We start from the raw sequence: 17,763 nt of genomic DNA, 5'->3' as shown, positions 1-17,763 counted from the left end.
GATCTTGGAAACTGAGCTTCGCTTTGGCTTTACTTTGTTCCCTAATTCCCTTACAGCCTAGTTCAGTGTTTTGCCCATGGAACCATAAAATATATTCTAGAGGGGTGCCTGGGTGGCTCAGTGGGTTAAAGCCTCTGCCTTCGGCTCAGGTCATGATCCCAGGGTTCTGGGATCAAGCCCCTCGTTGGGCTCTCTGCTCTGCTTCTCTGCCTACTTGTGATCTCTCTCTCTCTCTCTCTGTCAAATAAATAAATAAAAATCTTAAAAAAAAAAATACATTCTAGACCTAAAGGGACCCTTACACATCTCTACAAGCCCCTGATAATTTGACACTCTCCCTCCCACATGCCGCACACCATCATGCCCCCTCCCTCGGCCTCTCATGTTAGAGTTCCTCTGGTCCAGGATGTCTGCTCTCTCTAGCGCACATCTCTCTCCCCCTCTCTCTCCTACTTTCTACCCATACCCCAAGCATATATACTGGTTTCAGTTTGGTGCACCTGCAAAAATTGAGGCAAAGGAACACAATTCAGCCAGCACCCTCTGGCCAGGTAGGAGGTAAACCTGGGCATCCTGAGTCTAATTTCAAAGAGGGATGAACAGGCCCAGAAAGTATGGCAGTCTGCCATAACCCAGGCCTCGCTCCCACCCCCATTTTTGCTTCTGTGCTTAGCAATGGCTGGTCAGTGATCTCAACCAAAGACGGGGGCCCTGGACCCGGCTGGATCAGCCCAGGTGCCTGCCTGCCTCCCTGGTTCTTTCCTCAACACTCCAAGGAGAGAAGCTTGTGAGAGGGCAGAAGGCAGGCACAGAGGAACTTCATCTTAGCCTTAAGTGTCTCCCTAGGTGCCCCTCAATAGTGACCACAGTCTTAGCAGTGGACAGAGGCAGAAGAGCAAGGTAGGAGGGCTCTGAGTGCCCTTGGAAGCACTAAAGGGGCCTATAAACCTGGCAGGGGCAGGACAGCAGCTTTGCAATCAACCAACCAACCAATCAATACATACATACATACATAAATGCAGATCTGCAGGAAAAACAGCCTTTCCATCCATCAGAACATTACCTCCACTTGCTGCTCCTGGGAACTGCTTCCCTCTCTCAGCCCACACTATGCTGTTGGCTCATGACATGGGAACTCCAGCTACAGACCATGCCCTTGCTCACAGAGACCAGGACATCTCCCCTGTGGGAGGAATGCTACTAGCCTTCTAGTCCTCAGGCCACCCCAATGTACCCCTACACTCTACACAAACCTTACCTGCTAACCCTCGGAGTCTGGTCCCAGACCACAACCTTTTTTAGGTCACCAGATCTAGGGTAGAGTTCAGTGTGGCCTGGCAAGAGCTTAGCTATGATGATGTATCAAATGAAGGAAAGCATTGATTAATAAGTAATTAACATTCAGTGAAGAATATTAGATTCTATGCCCCCCAAATACAAGGCTTTTTTTTCCCCAAAGATTATTTTATTGAGAGAATGAGCAGGAGGGCCAGAGGAAGAAAGTATTCAAAGCAGACCACACTGAGCATGGAGCCCAACACAACCTCTGCTAAAACCAAGAGTCAGAACTGTGCTACCCAGGTATCCCCAAATACAAGGCTTCCTTACAAGCCATCTCCAATGTAGTCTCAGTCCCCCCAAGTAACTGCACTGCTCCAATCCTAGAATGCCACACCTGTGCTCCCCACAGCCTCCAGGAGTTCTCTGAGACATGCTCAAGCCACCTCCTGGAAGCCCTCCTAACCACCCCTGCTTTGAGGTTCCACGATGCCCACAGCACATGTATCTGGGCTATCCCCAGGGCATGTCCAGGCAGTCAGGGTTTGGCTGGCAACAGAGCCCAGCAGGAAGGCCCAGGCCCTGACTAGTTTTTTGGTTTTGTTTTTGTTTTTTCCCCCTCTAACTTCCTGAAGAAGCTCACAGACCAATAGACACAGGAGAGGACTGAAGACACAGGCTGTCTCATTGGTGTCTTTTTAGCCTCATCCCTATACCGCTGCCACATAACTGAAGAGTAAGTTCCAGTATGGAGTCACACAGCAACACCTCAAGGCAAACAGCAGGAGAGAAGGGAGTCAGCCTGCCAGCTCCCCACATCAAGGGGCTGACCCTCAGCCCAGGCTTCTCCAGGCCTGCTTGCTGGCTGTGCTGATGGAACCACCTGCTAGAGCAAGTCCAGGACAGGGAGAGACACAGAGAGCCAAAGCATTGCAGCAAGGATGGAGAGAAGTTGCGCCTGAGTTAAGAAAAGGAAGGCTGTACAGTAATCCACTTCCCACTCAGGGCATCAACTCAGAGGGAAGGCAGGGTAGGTCTTTGCAACCACCTCCTTCCAGGCATTTGCCTGGAAGTAACACAGCAGCCAGTGGGAGGGAGCTGGGGTGGGTCTGGGAAGGTTGGGAGGGAGAAGAACCCTGCCAGTTCCAGGGTGGGTCTTTCACCCAGGTTAGGCCCTTGCCTGACCAGGAATCAGATGGGCATGGCTGGCGGGAGCGGCAGGTCCTTCTCAGGAGCTCTCTAGTGGATTCTGAAGCACACAGCCCCCCTGCTCTTCCCTGCCTGAGCACCAGGTGAGAAGACACGGGGGAACCGTCGTGGGTCCCCTGTCCGGCATCCAGCCTCTGTACCCACCAGGAGATGAGGGGCCCAGCACTCACCACCTTCAGTTCTAAAGGCTAGCTGGACAGAAGGGAAGGAGAAGTCCCCTTGAGAGAAATGAGCTTGGGGACAGGCTGAGCTTAAGGTCTCCCCTAAAATCTCTGATGATGAGAACATGCTGTTCTTGAAATCCCTAAATTCATGTGCTACCTGAGGACTGGTATCTCATGCCAGCTGGCCCGGCCTACTCTGGGGAGATGCCCAGCAAGGACAGGCCTGGGGTAGCCCTCCAGGGGCCTGGTTACAGCCTCTCAATCAGCATCAGTGTCCCGCTCTGGTCTAGCCCAACCCACCCGCATGAAATGACCAATGTACAGGGGGCTCTTAATTCCAAGGTTTAAAGAATAGCTAAGTGATGTACCAAAAAGTAAAGATATGTATCTCTCTGGTTCAGCAACTGCACTCCGAAATCTTGTGCCCAGAGAAGAAAATGCATACTTTCGTTCACCCAGTGATGGACAGATTCAGGTGTTCAAAGCACTGTTCATTAATAGACCCACAGCGGAAACAACCCAAATGCCCATCAAGAGAAGAACAGATAAACACATCTGCCCTACTCACACACTGGAATGTTTATACCAAACTGGAATGAATAATGTATTACTACAAACAATAGCATGGATGAATCTCCTGGACGTTGAGTAAAATGAAAGAAGCCGAGCATAAAAGCTCACGCCATATTGTTCCTTTTCTGTGGCGTTCACAAAAAGACAAAACTAATCCATGGCTAACGGAGTGAGGACAGCACTTGCCTGCACGAAAGTGGATCTGCGATTTCTGGGGGTGCTCCATTTCTTGTCCTGGGTGTACAGTTTGAAATTTCTTTTGGAGCTATGCCTTTATGATTTGTGCATTTCTGTATGGTGGTCACATTTCAAGTGGGGCCGAGAGAGAACCAACAGCATTTCTGGAGTCGATAATGGTGAAACCACCCACAAACCCACAACCAGCCTCAAGGCAGACTGGCTGGCTACACTCGCCCTGTCCGGCAAGGACTTCTGGAATCTGACTCTGAAGTGCTAGGAGTGGGCAAGGGCCTGACTCTTGAACCCAGGAGAGAGAAACGCCAGAATTCCGACATCAAAAGGCACTCTGGAGGTCCCCTCTTGTATGCATCCTAGCCCAGGCATCAGCTTTCTCTCTGAAGTATTATATAGTAAATATTTTAGATTTTTCTGGCCAGTCTCCAACCACATACATAGTCTTATTATTTTATTTATTTACATACATAGAGTGATTGATTGATTGGCTTATACATGCATACAACTCCTTTAACATTTAAAATTGAGACTCAAAAAAAGAAACCGGGGGCCAGTTTGTCAAGCTCCGTGCAACCCGGCCAAAGCGCGAGCTCCTCTGGAGCGCCTCCCCCAGATGCCCGAGCCCCTCTCTAGCGCCTCCCACAGATGCCCAAGGCTCTCTGGAGCGTCTCCCACAGACGGTCCCCAGGGGGTGTTTTGTGAGGAGGGCTCGCCTCCTCACCGAGAACTGGAGCGGAGATACCGGCGACCGGGAGTAGAGACGTAAGATGGCGGCGGGGCAGGGACCCTCGCGGCCGCCACGGGACGGCGAGTTGAGCTGGAGCTCTCGAGGCCGTCAGGAACACCCCCGAAGTCCGCGTGAGATGTAGGGATAGGTGTCTAGATCTCTACATGCAGGAGAAACCACGCGGGTGCGGTAGGAGGGGCGGCGTCGCGGGTCTGCGGGCAGAGTCTGAAGGTAAGCTGACGCGGGGGAGCCGCGGTACGCGCGCCCCGGGAAAGGTAGGTGGAAGATTCTGGGGCGCGGAAGCGTCCTGCGGGGACGGCGTAGAAGCACCCAGCACCGTAGCCGCGGGAAGCACTGCAGGGCCGGGGGCCCCACCGGGGTCCGAGAGCTGCGGCGGGGAGGGAGCGCGGGGGCGCGCAGACCCGGGGCCCCTGCCCCTTCTGAGGCGCGAGGGCAGGGACAGACCCGGAGCCACTGGACCGACCAGGGTGGAGGTCGCCGGGGGCGCGCGCGCGGGGCGGTGGCGGTGTTCAGCGGCGCCTGCGGAAACGGAGACTGTGTTCTGGAGGGTTCAGAGAGCAGCGGACTGTGGTCTCTCCGCTCTGGGACGGGGGTTTGGGGGTTGCCATGTTTGCTTGGCCCCTCCGTACAGGCGGGAAGGCGCCCTGAGAGCCGCCGGAGAACAAAAGCGCCAAAACTCCAAACGCGGGTTTCGAAGGAGACCATCCCCCCACCTCAGCAGGGTGGCCTGAGCAGGGGCGATGCAGGCCCCTGCCCCCCAAGACGGGCTGGAAGAACCAGAGGGGGCAACCCTAGGGTCCCCATAAAACTGTAACACCCCCACACAGGGGCTAAATACTGTATTGAACTCCAGGAGTTGACTCAACGGCTTGTGTCTTTTTCAGATACGGTTCTCTTTTCTTTCTCTTATGCTTCCTCTCTCTCTCTCTCTTTTTTTTTTTTTAACCTTTTTCTCATTTCAACTAGATGTTCAGTATATCAACTTATATTTCATAGTAGCTTTTTTTTTGCATACTATTTTTTTTTTTTTTTTTTTTTTTTTTGCAAATACATGCTTTAGCGTAGTCCTTCTTTACCCATTCAGTATTACCTTTGCATATACACCAGTTTTACTTTACCGGTATTTCTGGGAAGTAGTATCCTCTAACAAACACAACAAAATACCCCCAGGAAGAACCGAAACACCCTACACTTTGCCCACACTGAGAGATTATAGCCCCCTCCCCTTCATCTCCCCCTTTTTTTTATTTTAAATTTAAAATTTTTTTAAAAACTTTTTATTATGTTAGCCACCATACAGGACATCATTAGTTTTTGCTGTAGTCTTTCATGATTTATTGTGAATATTACCCAGTGCTCCTTGCAGTCCGTGCCCTCCTTAATACCCATCACTGGGCTCTCCCATCCCCTCTAAAACCCTCAGTTTGTCTCTCAGAGTACAGAGTCTCTGATGTTTCATCTACCCTTCTGATTCTCCCCCTTCATTTTTCCATTCCTTGTCCTAATGCCCTCCATGCTGTTCCTTATATTCCAAAAATAAGTGAAATACATGATAGTTGACTTTCTGTGCTTGACTTACTTCACTTAGCATAATCGCCTCCAGTTCCATCCATGTCAATGCAAATGTTGGGTATTCCTCTTTCATGATGGCTGAGTAATACTCCATGGTATATATGGACCACATCTTCTTTATTCATTCGTCTGTTGAAGGGCCTCTCAGCTCCTTCCACAATTTGCCTATTGTGGACATTGCTGCTATTAACATTGGGGTGCATATGGCCCTTTTCACTACATCTGTATCTTTGGGGTAAATACCCAGTAGTGCAACTGCTACGTCATGGGGTAGCTCTATTTTTAATTTCTTAAGGAATCTCCACACTGTTTTCCAAAGTGGCTGCACCAGCTTGCATTCCCACCAACAATGTAAAAGGGCTCCCCTTTCTCCACATCCTCTCCAACACGTGTGTCTTGCCTTGTCAATATTTGCCATTCTAACTGGTGTAAGGTAGTATCTCAGTGTGGTTTTGATTTTAATTTCCCTGATGACAAATGATATAGATCATTTTTTCGTGTCTTCTAGCCATTTGTACATCTTCTTTGGAGAAGTGTCTATTCATGTCTTCTGCCCAGTTTTTGACTTGATTATTTTTGGGTGTTGAGTTTGAGAAGTTCTTTATAGATCTTGAATATCAGCCCTTTATATGTAGTGTGACTTGCAAGTATCTTTTCTCATTCCATGGGTTGCCTCTTTGTTTTGTTGACTCTTTCCTTTGCTGTGCAGATTTTTATCTTGATGAAGTCCCAAAAGTTCATTTTCACTTTTGTTTCCCTTCCCTTTGGAGACTGGTCTTGAAAGAAGCTGCTGTGGCCCATGTTACTGCCTATGTTCTCCTCTAGGACTTTGGTGGATTCCTATTCTATACTATCACACTGAGGTCTTTCATCCATTTTGAGTTTATCTTTGTGTATGGTGTAAGCGAACGGTTGAGTTTCATTCTTCTGTATATAACTGTCCAATTATCCCAGTGCTATTTATTGAAGAGACTGTCCTTTTTCCATTGATATTTTTTTCCTGCTTTGTCAAAGATTATTTGACCATAGAGTTGAGGGCCCATATGTGGGTTTTCAGTTCTGTTCCATTGATTTGTGTGTCTGTTTTTGTGCTGATACCATGCTGTCTTGGTGATCACAGCTTTGTAATGTAGCTCGAAGTCCGGCAACATGATGCCCCCAGCTTTTTCTTTTCCAACATTTCCTTTGGCAATTCAGGGTCTTTCCTGGTTCCATACAAATTTTAGGATTGTTTGTTCCAGCATTTTGAAAAATGCCCATGAAATTTGGATCGGGATGGCATGAAACTATAGACTGCTCTGGGCAGTATAGACATTTTAACAATGTTTATTTTTCTGATTCATGAGCATGGAATGTTTTTCCATCTTTTTGGGTCTTAAATTTCTTTCATAAGTGTTCTGTAGTTTCTAGAATATAAGTCCTTCACCTGTTGTGTGGGTTTATTCCAAGATATCGCCTGATTTTGGTGCTACTGAAAATGGAATTGATTCCCTAATTTCTCTTTCTACAGTTACATTGTTAGTGTATAGGAAAGCAACTGAATTCTGTGCATTGATTTTGTATCCTGCCACATTACTGAACTGTTGTGTGAGTTCCAGTAGTTTGAGGGTGGAGTCTTTTGGGTTTTCCACATAAAGCATCATGTCATCTGCGAAGAGAGTGAGTTTGACTTCTTCTTTGCCAATTTGAATACCTTTTATTTCTTTTTGTTGTCTGATGTTGCTATACTACGTTGACCAATAATGGCGAGAGTGGGCATCCTTGTCATGTTCCTGATCTTAAGGAAATGCTCTCAACTTTTCCCCATTGAGGATGACATTCGTTGTGGGCTTTTCATAGATGGTTTTTATGAAATTGAGGACTGTTCCCTCTATCCCTATATTCTGAAGAGTTTTAATCAGGAAAGGATGCTATATTTCGTTGAATGCTTTTTCTGCATCAATTGAGAGGACCATGTGGTTCTTCTCCCCTCTTTTAATGTGTTTTATCACACTGATTGAATTGAGAATGTTGAACCACCCTTGTATCCAAGGGTAAAATCCCATCTGGTTATGATGAAAATCCTTTTAATGTCCTGTTGGGTCCTATTAACTAGGATGTTGTTGAAAATTTTGGCATCCATATTCATCAGGGATATTGGTTTGAAATTCTTTTTGATGGGGTCTTTGCCTAGTTTGGGGATCTGGGTAATGCTGGCCTCAGAATGAGTCTGGAGGTTTTCCTTCTGTTTCTATTTTTTTAAAAACATCTTCAGGAGGATAGGTATTATTTCTTCTTTGAATGTTTGGTAGAATTCCCCAGGAATCCATCAGGTCCTGGACTCTTGTTTTTTGGGAGGTTTTGATTGACTGCTTCAGTTTTGATACTGGTTATTGGTCTATTCAGGTTGACAGTTTCTTCCTGTTTCAGTCTTGGTAGTTTATAAGTTTCTAGGAAGGCATCCATTTCTTTCATGTTGCATAATGTATTGGCATATATAATTTCTGATAATTGTGTCTATTTTCTTGGTGTTAGTAATGATCTCTCCACTTTTATTCATAAAAGTGGTTTATTAATCTTTTCTTTCAAAGAACCAGTTTCTAATCTCATTGACCTGCTCTACTGTATCTCTGGTTTCTAACTCATTGATCTCTGCTCTGATCTTATTTTTCTTCTTGTACATGGCTTAGGCTTCATTTGTTGGGTTTTTTTTTTTTTTTCTTCCCAGTTCTTTAAGGGGTGAAGTTAGTGAATTCGTGGTTTTTCTATTTTTTTGACTGAGGCTTGGATGGCTGTGTATTTCCCCCTTAGGACTGCCTTTGCCATATCCCATAGGTTTTTGACCAGGGTGTTTTCATTCTCACTGGTTTCCATGAACTGTTTGAGTTCTTCCTTTACCACCCCCTTTTAATAAAAATTATTTAATTTTTTTTTTTTCCAGTGGCAGCTTCTGACACTACAGATTTTCCTCAGATTCATCTTGCCTGAGTCGTAGTTGATATTTTGGACCCTCTATATTCCCTCAACCATCCCTCAAGAGAAGGACTAGGAGGAGGAACTCCCAATGAAGGAAAGAACCAGAGGCAATGGCCTCTGCCACAGACTTAATAAATACAGATCTAAGGCAGATGTCAGAAAAAGACTTCAGAGTAACACTTATAAAGTCGCTATTTAGTCTTGAGAAAATTGTTAGCAACGGTTTAGAATCTATAATGGCAGAATGTAGAGCTCTTGTTGCTGACATTAAAAATGCTATGAAGGAGATGCCATCTCAACTGGATGCTCTGAATGCCAGGGTAAAGAAGAAAGAAGATTGAATTACTGATCTAAAAGATCTCTGTTAGAAAGGAAGGAAGTCAAGAATGATAGAGAAAAATAACTACAAGTTCATGAGATCAGAAGTAGAGAGACCAGTGACACCATGAAACATTCCAAAGTCAGAATTACTGGGATCCCTGAGGGGGTGGAGAGAGAGAGAGAGAGAGGACAAGCATGTATACTTGAGCAAACCATAGCTGAAAACTTACCTAATCTGGGGAAGAAAAGAAGGATCTGTGTCCGAGAGGCAGAGAGGACCCCTCCCATGATCAATAAAAACAGACCAATGCCCTGCTATAGACTAGTAAAACTTGCTAATCTTAGAGCCAAGGCAGCTAGGGGGAAGAGATATCTTACCTGTAGAGGGAGGAACATCAGAATAACATTAGACCTGTCCACAGAGACCTGACAAGACATAATCAGGGTACTAAATGAGATGAACATGCAACCAAGAATACTTCATCGAGCAAGGCTGTCATTCAGAATGGATGGAGAGACAAAGAGCTTCCAGGACAGGCAGAAAGTGAAAGGATGTGTGACCACCAAGGCAGCCGGGGCGGGGGGGGGGGGTTCTATAAAAGAAAAAAGACCCCAAGAGTAATACATACCAGAAAGTAACAAAGATAACCTACAGGAACAGGGAGTTCAGTGCCATATGATGGTACTAAATTCATATCTTTCAATAGTTACTCTCAAACAGCCTGAAAAATGAAATGGCACAGGGTTTCAGATTGGATAAAAAGATGGGACTCATCCATATGCTGCCTACAAGAGACTCATTCTGAACCTAAAGACACCTCCAGATTGAAAGTAAGGGGATGGAGAACCATTTATCATGCAAATGGACCTCAAAAGAAAGCTGGGTAGCTACTCTCATACAAGACAAATTGGAGTTTTAAACCAAAGACTGTAGTAAGAGATATAAAGGAACACTATTATCATACCTACAGGGTCTATCCCACAGAAAAATCCAACAATTTTAAGTATCTCTGTCCCCAAGATGAGAGCAGGCAACTGTTAACCAAAATAAAGAATCATACTGATAATAATATATTAATAGTAGTAGACCTCTCAGCAATAAACAGGTCATCTAAGCAGGAGATTAACAAAGAAACAAGAGCTTTGAATGGCACAGTGCACTAGATGGACTGTGTAGATACATACAGAACATTCTACCCTAAAATAACATAATACTCATTCTTGAATGCACATGGAACTTCCTCCAGAATAGATAACATATTGGTCACAAATCAGATTTCAACCAATACCTAAAGATTGAGATTATTCCCTGCATGTTATCGACCACAGTGCCTTGGAACTGGAACTCAAAGAAAAAATTTGGAAGGAATTGAAATGTGGAAGTTAAAGAACATCCTACTAAAGAATGACTGGTCAACCAGGAAATTAAGGAAGAACTTAAACAAGTCATGGAAACTAATGAGAATGAAAACACATCAGTCCAGAACCTATGGGATACTGCAGAGGCTATCCTTTCAACAATGTGGCAGGATACTGTTGGGAACTGTTTGCATTGTTATGACTCTGGAAGCCTGGATAAGAAGTGAACTTAGACACACTTGGGGACGCCCTTGTGTGCCAAGGGAACCTGGAGCAAGTCCAGCGGGGACACTCGCATGGCTTGACTCTGAAAGGCTATTCAGGGTGAAAATAACATCTGCATAGTTTTATGTGATTCACTTATGACTTATCTTAAGAAAAACACATTCTTGGAACCTTAAGATTATTACAAAAGTCTGGAGGTTAATAGCCTGTTAACATCCTGCCTGACTCATTTTTCACTGACATATATGATTGAGTATTGATACCAGCATTGTGCTGAAGCTGTATGAAAGTGATTACATGAAGAAATAAATTGCTACTTGCCTGAGATGGAGTATTCCTCCTGAGCCCGCTGTCTCTCTCTCTCTCTTTTCCTTAAATCTCCCAGCCCTACTTTCAGGTGTCTTTCTCTGGCTGGACCGGCAGGATACAAATCAAAACCACAATGAGATATCACCTTACACCAATTAAAATAGCAAAAATTAACAAGACAGGAAACAAGTGTTGGCAAGGATGTGGAGAAAGGGGAGCCCTCTTACACTGTTGGTGGGAATGCAAGCTGGTACAGCCACTCTGGAAAACAGGACGGAGGTTCCTCAAGACATTAAAAAGAGAGCTACCTTATGACCCAGCAATTGCAGCACTAGGTATTTACCCCAAAGATACAGGTGTAGTGAGAAGGGGCACATGCAGTGTTCATAGCAGTGTGTTCATAGCAGCAGTGTCCACAATAGCCAAACTGCGGAAGGAACTGAGAGGCCCTTCAACAGACGAATGGATTAAAAAAGATGTGATTCATGCATACAATGGAATATTACTCAGCCATTAGAAAGAATGAATATCTACCATTTAAATCAACATGGTTGGAACTGGAGAGGATTATGCTAAGTCAAGCAGAGAAACAATTATATGGTTTCACTCATGTGGACTAGAAGGAATAGTGCAAAGAACCATAGGGGAAGGGATGGAAAACTGAAGGAGGAGAAATTGGGGAGAGAGATAAACCATGAGAGACTATGGACTCTGGGAAACAAACTGAAGGTTTCAGAGGGGAGGTGGGTGCGGGGATAAGGTCACTGGGTGACAGGCACTAAGGAGGGCACATTTTGTGATGAACACTGGGTGTTACATGCAACTGGTGAATCATTGGACACTACATCAAAAACTAATGATGTACTACTATACAGTGGCTAACCGAATATAATTTTAAAAAGTGAAAAAAAATTATCTGCCACTGAACTCTTAAGTGGGCTTCTCCAGCCTAATAAAGCTGATGTGAGTGGCACCTGGCTGGCTTGGTGGGAAGAACATGCAACTCTTGATCTTGGGGTTATGAATTCAAGCCCCACCTTGAGTACAGAGATTGCTTAAAAATAAAATCTTAGGGGTGCCTGGGTGGCTCAGTGGGTTAAGCCGCTGCCTTCGGTTCAGGTCATGATGCCAGGGTCCTGGGATCGAGTCCTGCATCAGGCTCTCTGCTCAGCAGGGAGCCTGCTTCCCCCTCTCTCTCTCTGCCTGCTTGTGATCTCTCTCTCTCTGTCAAATAAATAAATAAAATTTTTAAAAATAAAATAAAATCTTAAAAAACCAAAGAAGCTGAGGTGAGTTTCCATGATACATTTTCTGAACATCCTGTGAAAAACACACTGGCAGCTACCACCATTGCTAAGCTCCAGCCCCCGAGTACCCCCACTGCTGCCATTTTGCCAATGCCCTGAGAAAATGGCCTGATGCCATGGGTGTGCCAGGTCACCTGCTCTGATAACCCACAGCTCCAGGTTGGGTTCAGGAGATGGCAAGCAGTCCTCCTGCAGATAGAAGTATGCTTTGTTGCAGGGATGCCAGGGTTGCAAAGGGGCTTAAAACCAAGCCTCACTTCTCTTCTGGTAAAGATCAGATAAGCTTTACAACAATCTGAGGGAATATGAATGAAAGAAGCCCCTTCCAGCTGGCACTTGAACTTCAGGAAGGGTAATTTAGAGAAGATAAAAGAAATAGGTATTAAAGATGGGGAGGGCAGGTGACAACGGCATATACAATTTTTTTTTTAATTTTTTACTAACATATAATGTATTATTAGCCCCAGGGGTACAGGTCTGTGAATCGCCAGGTTTACATTTCACAGCACTGACACACATACCTTCCCCAATGTCCATAAGCCAACCACCCTCTCCCTACGCCCCCTCCCCCGGTATTAAAGATTCTTATACATCTAGGTATTCTTTAGAATGGGTATCTGCTATATGCCTTTTGAGTTTTACCAGTTCCTCCAAGATGCTCCCTCTAGCCTCCCACCATCTTTTCCCTGTACATGTTACCCCTTGCTCTTTTCCTTCAGCCCTCCTTCCTGCCTGGGTTCAGTGCACCCCACCCCCCTCCAGGGCAGGCAAGAATTTGCTTTTGAGCAGCCCCCTCTTACCTTGTTCTCCCCAGCTGTTTCTGCCATTTCATGTGTAAGGTAAAACCTGCATTCAGAGATGGGTAAGTATTCCAACCCTGAAACACAGTTCCAGTTCTTGTTGCTCAAGATTCTCCCTCATGGCTCCTCAGGCTCATTTAAGACCTCTAGGAAGTCTCCCAGACTACACAACGGGAATTTGTTAGTTTCATAACAAACACTCCCAATAGATGCCCTACTGGAGACATGTCAGGCCTAGGTTTCAAATCCCTCCCTCTCCAAACATACAGTTCTGAGAACCACTAAATGAGAGATGGGCTACTTTTCATCACAAGGTCCCAATCTCTTGATCCTATTCAAAGAGGAAGAGGACAGGAAATGGGGTGAGTTTCTTCTATGGCTCATCTACTATAGGAAAGGAATATAACTGTAGGTAATGGGGATACAAAGAGAACACCAGTGGGCGCTGATCTAATTACAGATGTCAATAATAATTGGAATACCAACTTCACAACAACGCTCTTTACTTTCCATATGGGGATATGGCAGCACAGTTATTAAGAAAACCCAAGATCACACAAAGTGACAGGTGGAGTGCTAACACAGCCTGGAAGGAGCCTTGTGGAAGAATCTTCACATTGTGCCTGGACAGAGACCTGAAGGATAATTAGGGAGCTATATCTGGGGGGAGCAGTGAGACAAAAGCCTTCTAGGTGGGAGAATATGCCCAAAGACAGAGGCAACAGCCTGGGATGAGTGTGTCGGATTTCCATTTCAGGCAGATGGTTCTGCTGGCTGCAGGATGGACTGAAATGTTAAGAAACTCCATCCATCCAGCCGGAAGCTGATGCGGTCAGGTCTAGGATGACCGGAACAGAGAGAGAGAGAAGGCTGCCTAGGTTTGAGGAGATAAAAATCAGCAGGGCTTGATGGTTGCAATTTGTTGGATTGGTTCATTATTTACCCAGCAGCTATGTAAGTACTTGCTGTATGTTTGGCACAATGATCGAGGAGCTGCATGTACAATGTTAACAGCCCATTTACCATTCTTGCTCTCTAGAACCTACTGTTCAAGTCTGGGCCCAGAGGGAGAGGAGGGATTCCAGTAGTGCAGGTGGTGCTCCTCAAACCAAACAGTGATGAATTAATGAGGGGTCCTAATCATACCAGTGGTCTTGAACAACATTTTACTTAAGCAAAATAGAACATATCAGGGTGCATTAAATGCCGTAAGGGAAAGGACAATATCCAGAAATTCTGTTTCTGTTATACATGTGCAAGTCTGTATTGGATTAACGTGTGCAGTGCATTTCTTAGTGAGGGTCAAGTAAAAACAGAAAAAACAGCCCTTGTGAAACCTTGAGTTACAGATAACCACATGCTTATACCTGAACTCCTTGAAGGGATTGATCATGCCCTGCTCACATTTTTGTTCCTATAAAGTATATGGTAAATGGATGGGTTATGCGTGTGTATGATGAACAGAATTAAAATGAATGGGCAGGGGCGCTTGGGTGGCTCAGTGGGTTAAGCCTGTTCTCCGGTTTTGATCTCAGGGTCCTGGGATTGATTCCCCACATTAGACTCCCTGCTCAGCAGGGAGCCTGCTTTCCCCTCTCCCTCTGCCTGCCTCTCTGCCTTCTTGTGATCTCTCTCTGTCAAATAAATAAATAGAATCTTTTTTAAAAATGAAATAAATGGGCAGCCGAGCGGATGGATGAACGGATTCACGCAAGCGTGGGTAGATGGCGAGTGGACGGGGAAGAGAAGCATTATTGATGAAGGTGAAACCGTCTACAGAGTCAGTGCAGGGCATGCGGAGTCTGAGGTAACTGAGTGGTCAGAGTAAAAGTCGCGGGAGAAAACCGGCTAGGAGGCCGAGGCTCCTCAGGCAGCAGTAAAAGGGTTAACTAGTTTTGAGAAAAGGGAGGCACTCGAGCCCCCACACGAGTCCACCTGACCTCAGAGTAACCGCAGGCGGCAGCAAGCCTCACCCCGCGGCGATTCCACAGGCCACGCCCCCGAGCGCGACCTCCGAGAGGAGGGCGTTCTCACTACCACCAAGATCTCTGGCTAGAAGGGCGGGAAGTGCACAAGAGCGCGAGCTTGGCCGCCGCACTCTCCTTTCGGTCGGTTCCTGGGCTCCGCTGAGAGACAGTCAGGCCTTCCCAATCATACCAATCGTAGCGGCGCTAATGCGACTCGGGGGCGTAAATAGATTCTCTTCTCACCTGTGCCTATTCTCGCCAGTCTTTTCTTCTTCGGTCCGGCTACATGGCCGGCAGCGCTCCCAGCTGTGGCGTCCCCTGTGGCATCATAGAGAATGTGGTCCTCCGTAGGCTCAGTCTACCCCTTTCCAAGTGGGAGTAGAGCGCCTACGTCATTCTCTGTCGCCTCGGGCTGGGTGAGGAGTGTCGACACTTGAGGAGGACGCCCCTGGGTCGGGCAAACCCGGAGGGAAGCGAGAAACGTCAGGATTTGGGTGTACATTCTGAGCCTCAGAGAAGTGGAGGCTGCATCCTGGACCGAGGGCTTCCGTCCCTTGAGCTGGGAAAAGCCTGCGGGAGGGGAGCCAGGCATCTTTTCGGGCCTGAGGAGGAAAAGCAGAGTTGGTAACAGCCTGGGGTCACAAGCATAGCTTGGGGGCAGGGCCGCAAGCAGTCCGCCAGCTCCTCAGCTCCGAGCCGAGGCATCCACACCCACAGGCTGCACACTAAAATGGCTGGCTATGCCACTACTCCTAACCCCGTGCAGGATCTTCAGGAGGAAGCGGTGTGTGCCATCTGCCTGGATTACTTCAAGGATCCTGTATCCATAGGCTGCGGGCACAACTTCTGCCGCGGGTGTGTGACCCAGCTATGGGGCAAGGATGATGAGGAAGACAGGGAAGTGGAGGTAGATGAATGGGAGGAGGACGAGGACGACGACGTGGAGGGGGCCATCGGTGGATGGGAGACCTCCATTCAACAGGTTTTGTACCAGGGCAATGCCGATGAGGAGTTGTTCCAAGACCAAGATGATGATGAACTCTGGGTTGGTGACGTCGGCGTCAGGGACAACATGGACTATGTGTGGGACCAGGAGGAAGAGGAGGAGGACCAGAACTATTACCTGGGAGGCATGAGACATGACCTGAGAATTGATGTCTACCCAGAAGAGGAGATACTGGAAGAATACGACAAGAACGACCAAGAGCTGCATCCTGACACCCACCTGCATCCTCTGGCCTCTCCACGTCAGTTCACCTGCCCCCAGTGCCGAAAGAGCTTTACCCGTCACAACTTTCGTCCCAACCTGCAGCTAGCCAACATGGTCCAGATAATTCAACAGATGTGCCCCACTCCTTATCAAGGAAGCTGGGGGAATGATCAGGGTATCTGCTCCAAACACCAGGAAGCCCTGAAGCTCTTTCGTGAGGTGGGCAAAGAGGCCATCTGTGTGGTGTGCGGAGAATCCAGGAGCCACAAACAGCACAGCGTGGTGCCACTGGAGGAGGTGGTGCAGGAGTATAAGGTGAGAGGCACAAGGAGGGAAAAGGGGTGAGGGCTTGAAGGGAGTGGAGAAAACAAGGGGAACTGGGAGAGATGGGTACTTGCTAGTTGAACCTTTCTGTGAGAGATGAGGGCACAGTAGTGAAGATTGGCATAGGTAGGCAAATTGGTTGAGGCTGATTGGCTTCCCCTGAGGAAGCTGAGCAAAGACAACAGTCACCAGAAACTTACTACTGTTATTCCCTTTCAATCTCAGTATAGGCCACATATCCCTAGTTCTTGATTTCCCTCTGTTGAGTCTTGAGTCTGTACCTGACTAAGACTACAGGACCCTTAACAAATAGGAACAGAAAGCTTGTAGATAGACATTTGGGACCTCAGAGCACAATGTCAAAACAGATGACTGGAGAAGAAACACACATACAGAAAAAACATAACTGGTATTGGTAGGCTGAAATGCCAGGTTTGAGTCCTGGTCTAATTAAGTGGAACTGGCCATACCCCTTCCCAAAGTCTGAGGTTGCTTCCTCATCCTCTGTAACAATGGATATAGGGAAAACAGTTTCCCTACAGAGGAAGGCAGAGGATATAAAAATGTTTTTACATCTTTTTAATGGATCAGATACATCTTTTTAATGGATCAGAAGAAGCTTCATGCCCTGATCACTCTCCTTTCCTGGTATTTTATCACAGTAAAAGCAGTGAGGGATTTAGAATTAGATGACCTGGCTCTGCCACTTACTGTCTAATCTTGGGCAGGTCTCTACCTCTTAGTTTATTTTTCCCTAGGCTTAAGATTAAGAGAGCATGTATGTGAAAGTATTTTATAAACCATAAAGCACTGAACAAATGTCTGCTTTTTTTTAAATTTTCCTCTAGCTTGTCTTCTTTTCTTCGGGTTCTGATTTGATTAATACATTGCTTTCCTGATCTGAGTATTACAGGGTTGTCTCAATGACAGCTGGAATATTGTCTTTCTTACCAAAAGCCTAGGTGAATGTGACTCGTAGCAGTACCGAAGGAAGGAGAGGATGTCTCAGGCCCATAAAAGTTTTGTCCTGAATATTAGCAGCTGCTCACATCTTGGTGTGCTTTATAGTTTATAAAATATCTCCTCATGTTATCCTAGAGTAGTGGTTTTCAAAATATGGGGACTGACCAATTAGTGGGTCTTAAAGTAAATGGGTCATGACCAGCATTACTTTAATATTAAACAGAGAATATCAGAGTGCATGGAACACACTAAGGAAAACACGGTCTTTTGAAACTTTTATATGT

General features: G+C 46.2%; 2 protein-coding genes across 2 annotated transcripts in view; one reads left to right on the top strand and one right to left on the bottom strand.

Moving 5' to 3' along the window:
- Window positions 1-3,855: 3,855 nt before the first annotated feature.
- The window catches only part of LOC309861109 (uncharacterized protein), a gene marked incomplete at its 5' end in the record, with an annotated part of 25,807 nt that continues 11,899 nt past the window's right edge, over window positions 3,856-17,763 (bottom strand). Inside the window, 2 exons of the mRNA XM_082723684.1 lie at window positions 3,856-4,686; window positions 13,016-13,061. Of these exons, the coding sequence (XP_082579810.1) occupies window positions 4,255-4,686; window positions 13,016-13,061 (478 nt within the window). The 3' untranslated portion in view covers window positions 3,856-4,254. The remainder of the gene's footprint in view (window positions 4,687-13,015; window positions 13,062-17,763) is intronic.
- TRIM52 (tripartite motif containing 52) lies at window positions 15,596-17,110 on the top strand. Its single transcript, XM_082723675.1, has one exon. It carries the CDS (start codon window positions 15,713-15,715, stop codon window positions 16,535-16,537), a length of 825 nt encoding a protein of 274 aa, XP_082579801.1. The 5' UTR covers window positions 15,596-15,712; the 3' UTR covers window positions 16,538-17,110.

The sequence above is a fragment of the Mustela nivalis genome, assembly GCF_964662115.1.
Source record: "Mustela nivalis genome assembly, chromosome: 3".
Classification (NCBI taxonomy): domain Eukaryota; kingdom Metazoa; phylum Chordata; class Mammalia; order Carnivora; family Mustelidae; genus Mustela; species Mustela nivalis.
This window is presented reverse-complemented; position numbering and strand designations above follow the sequence as displayed.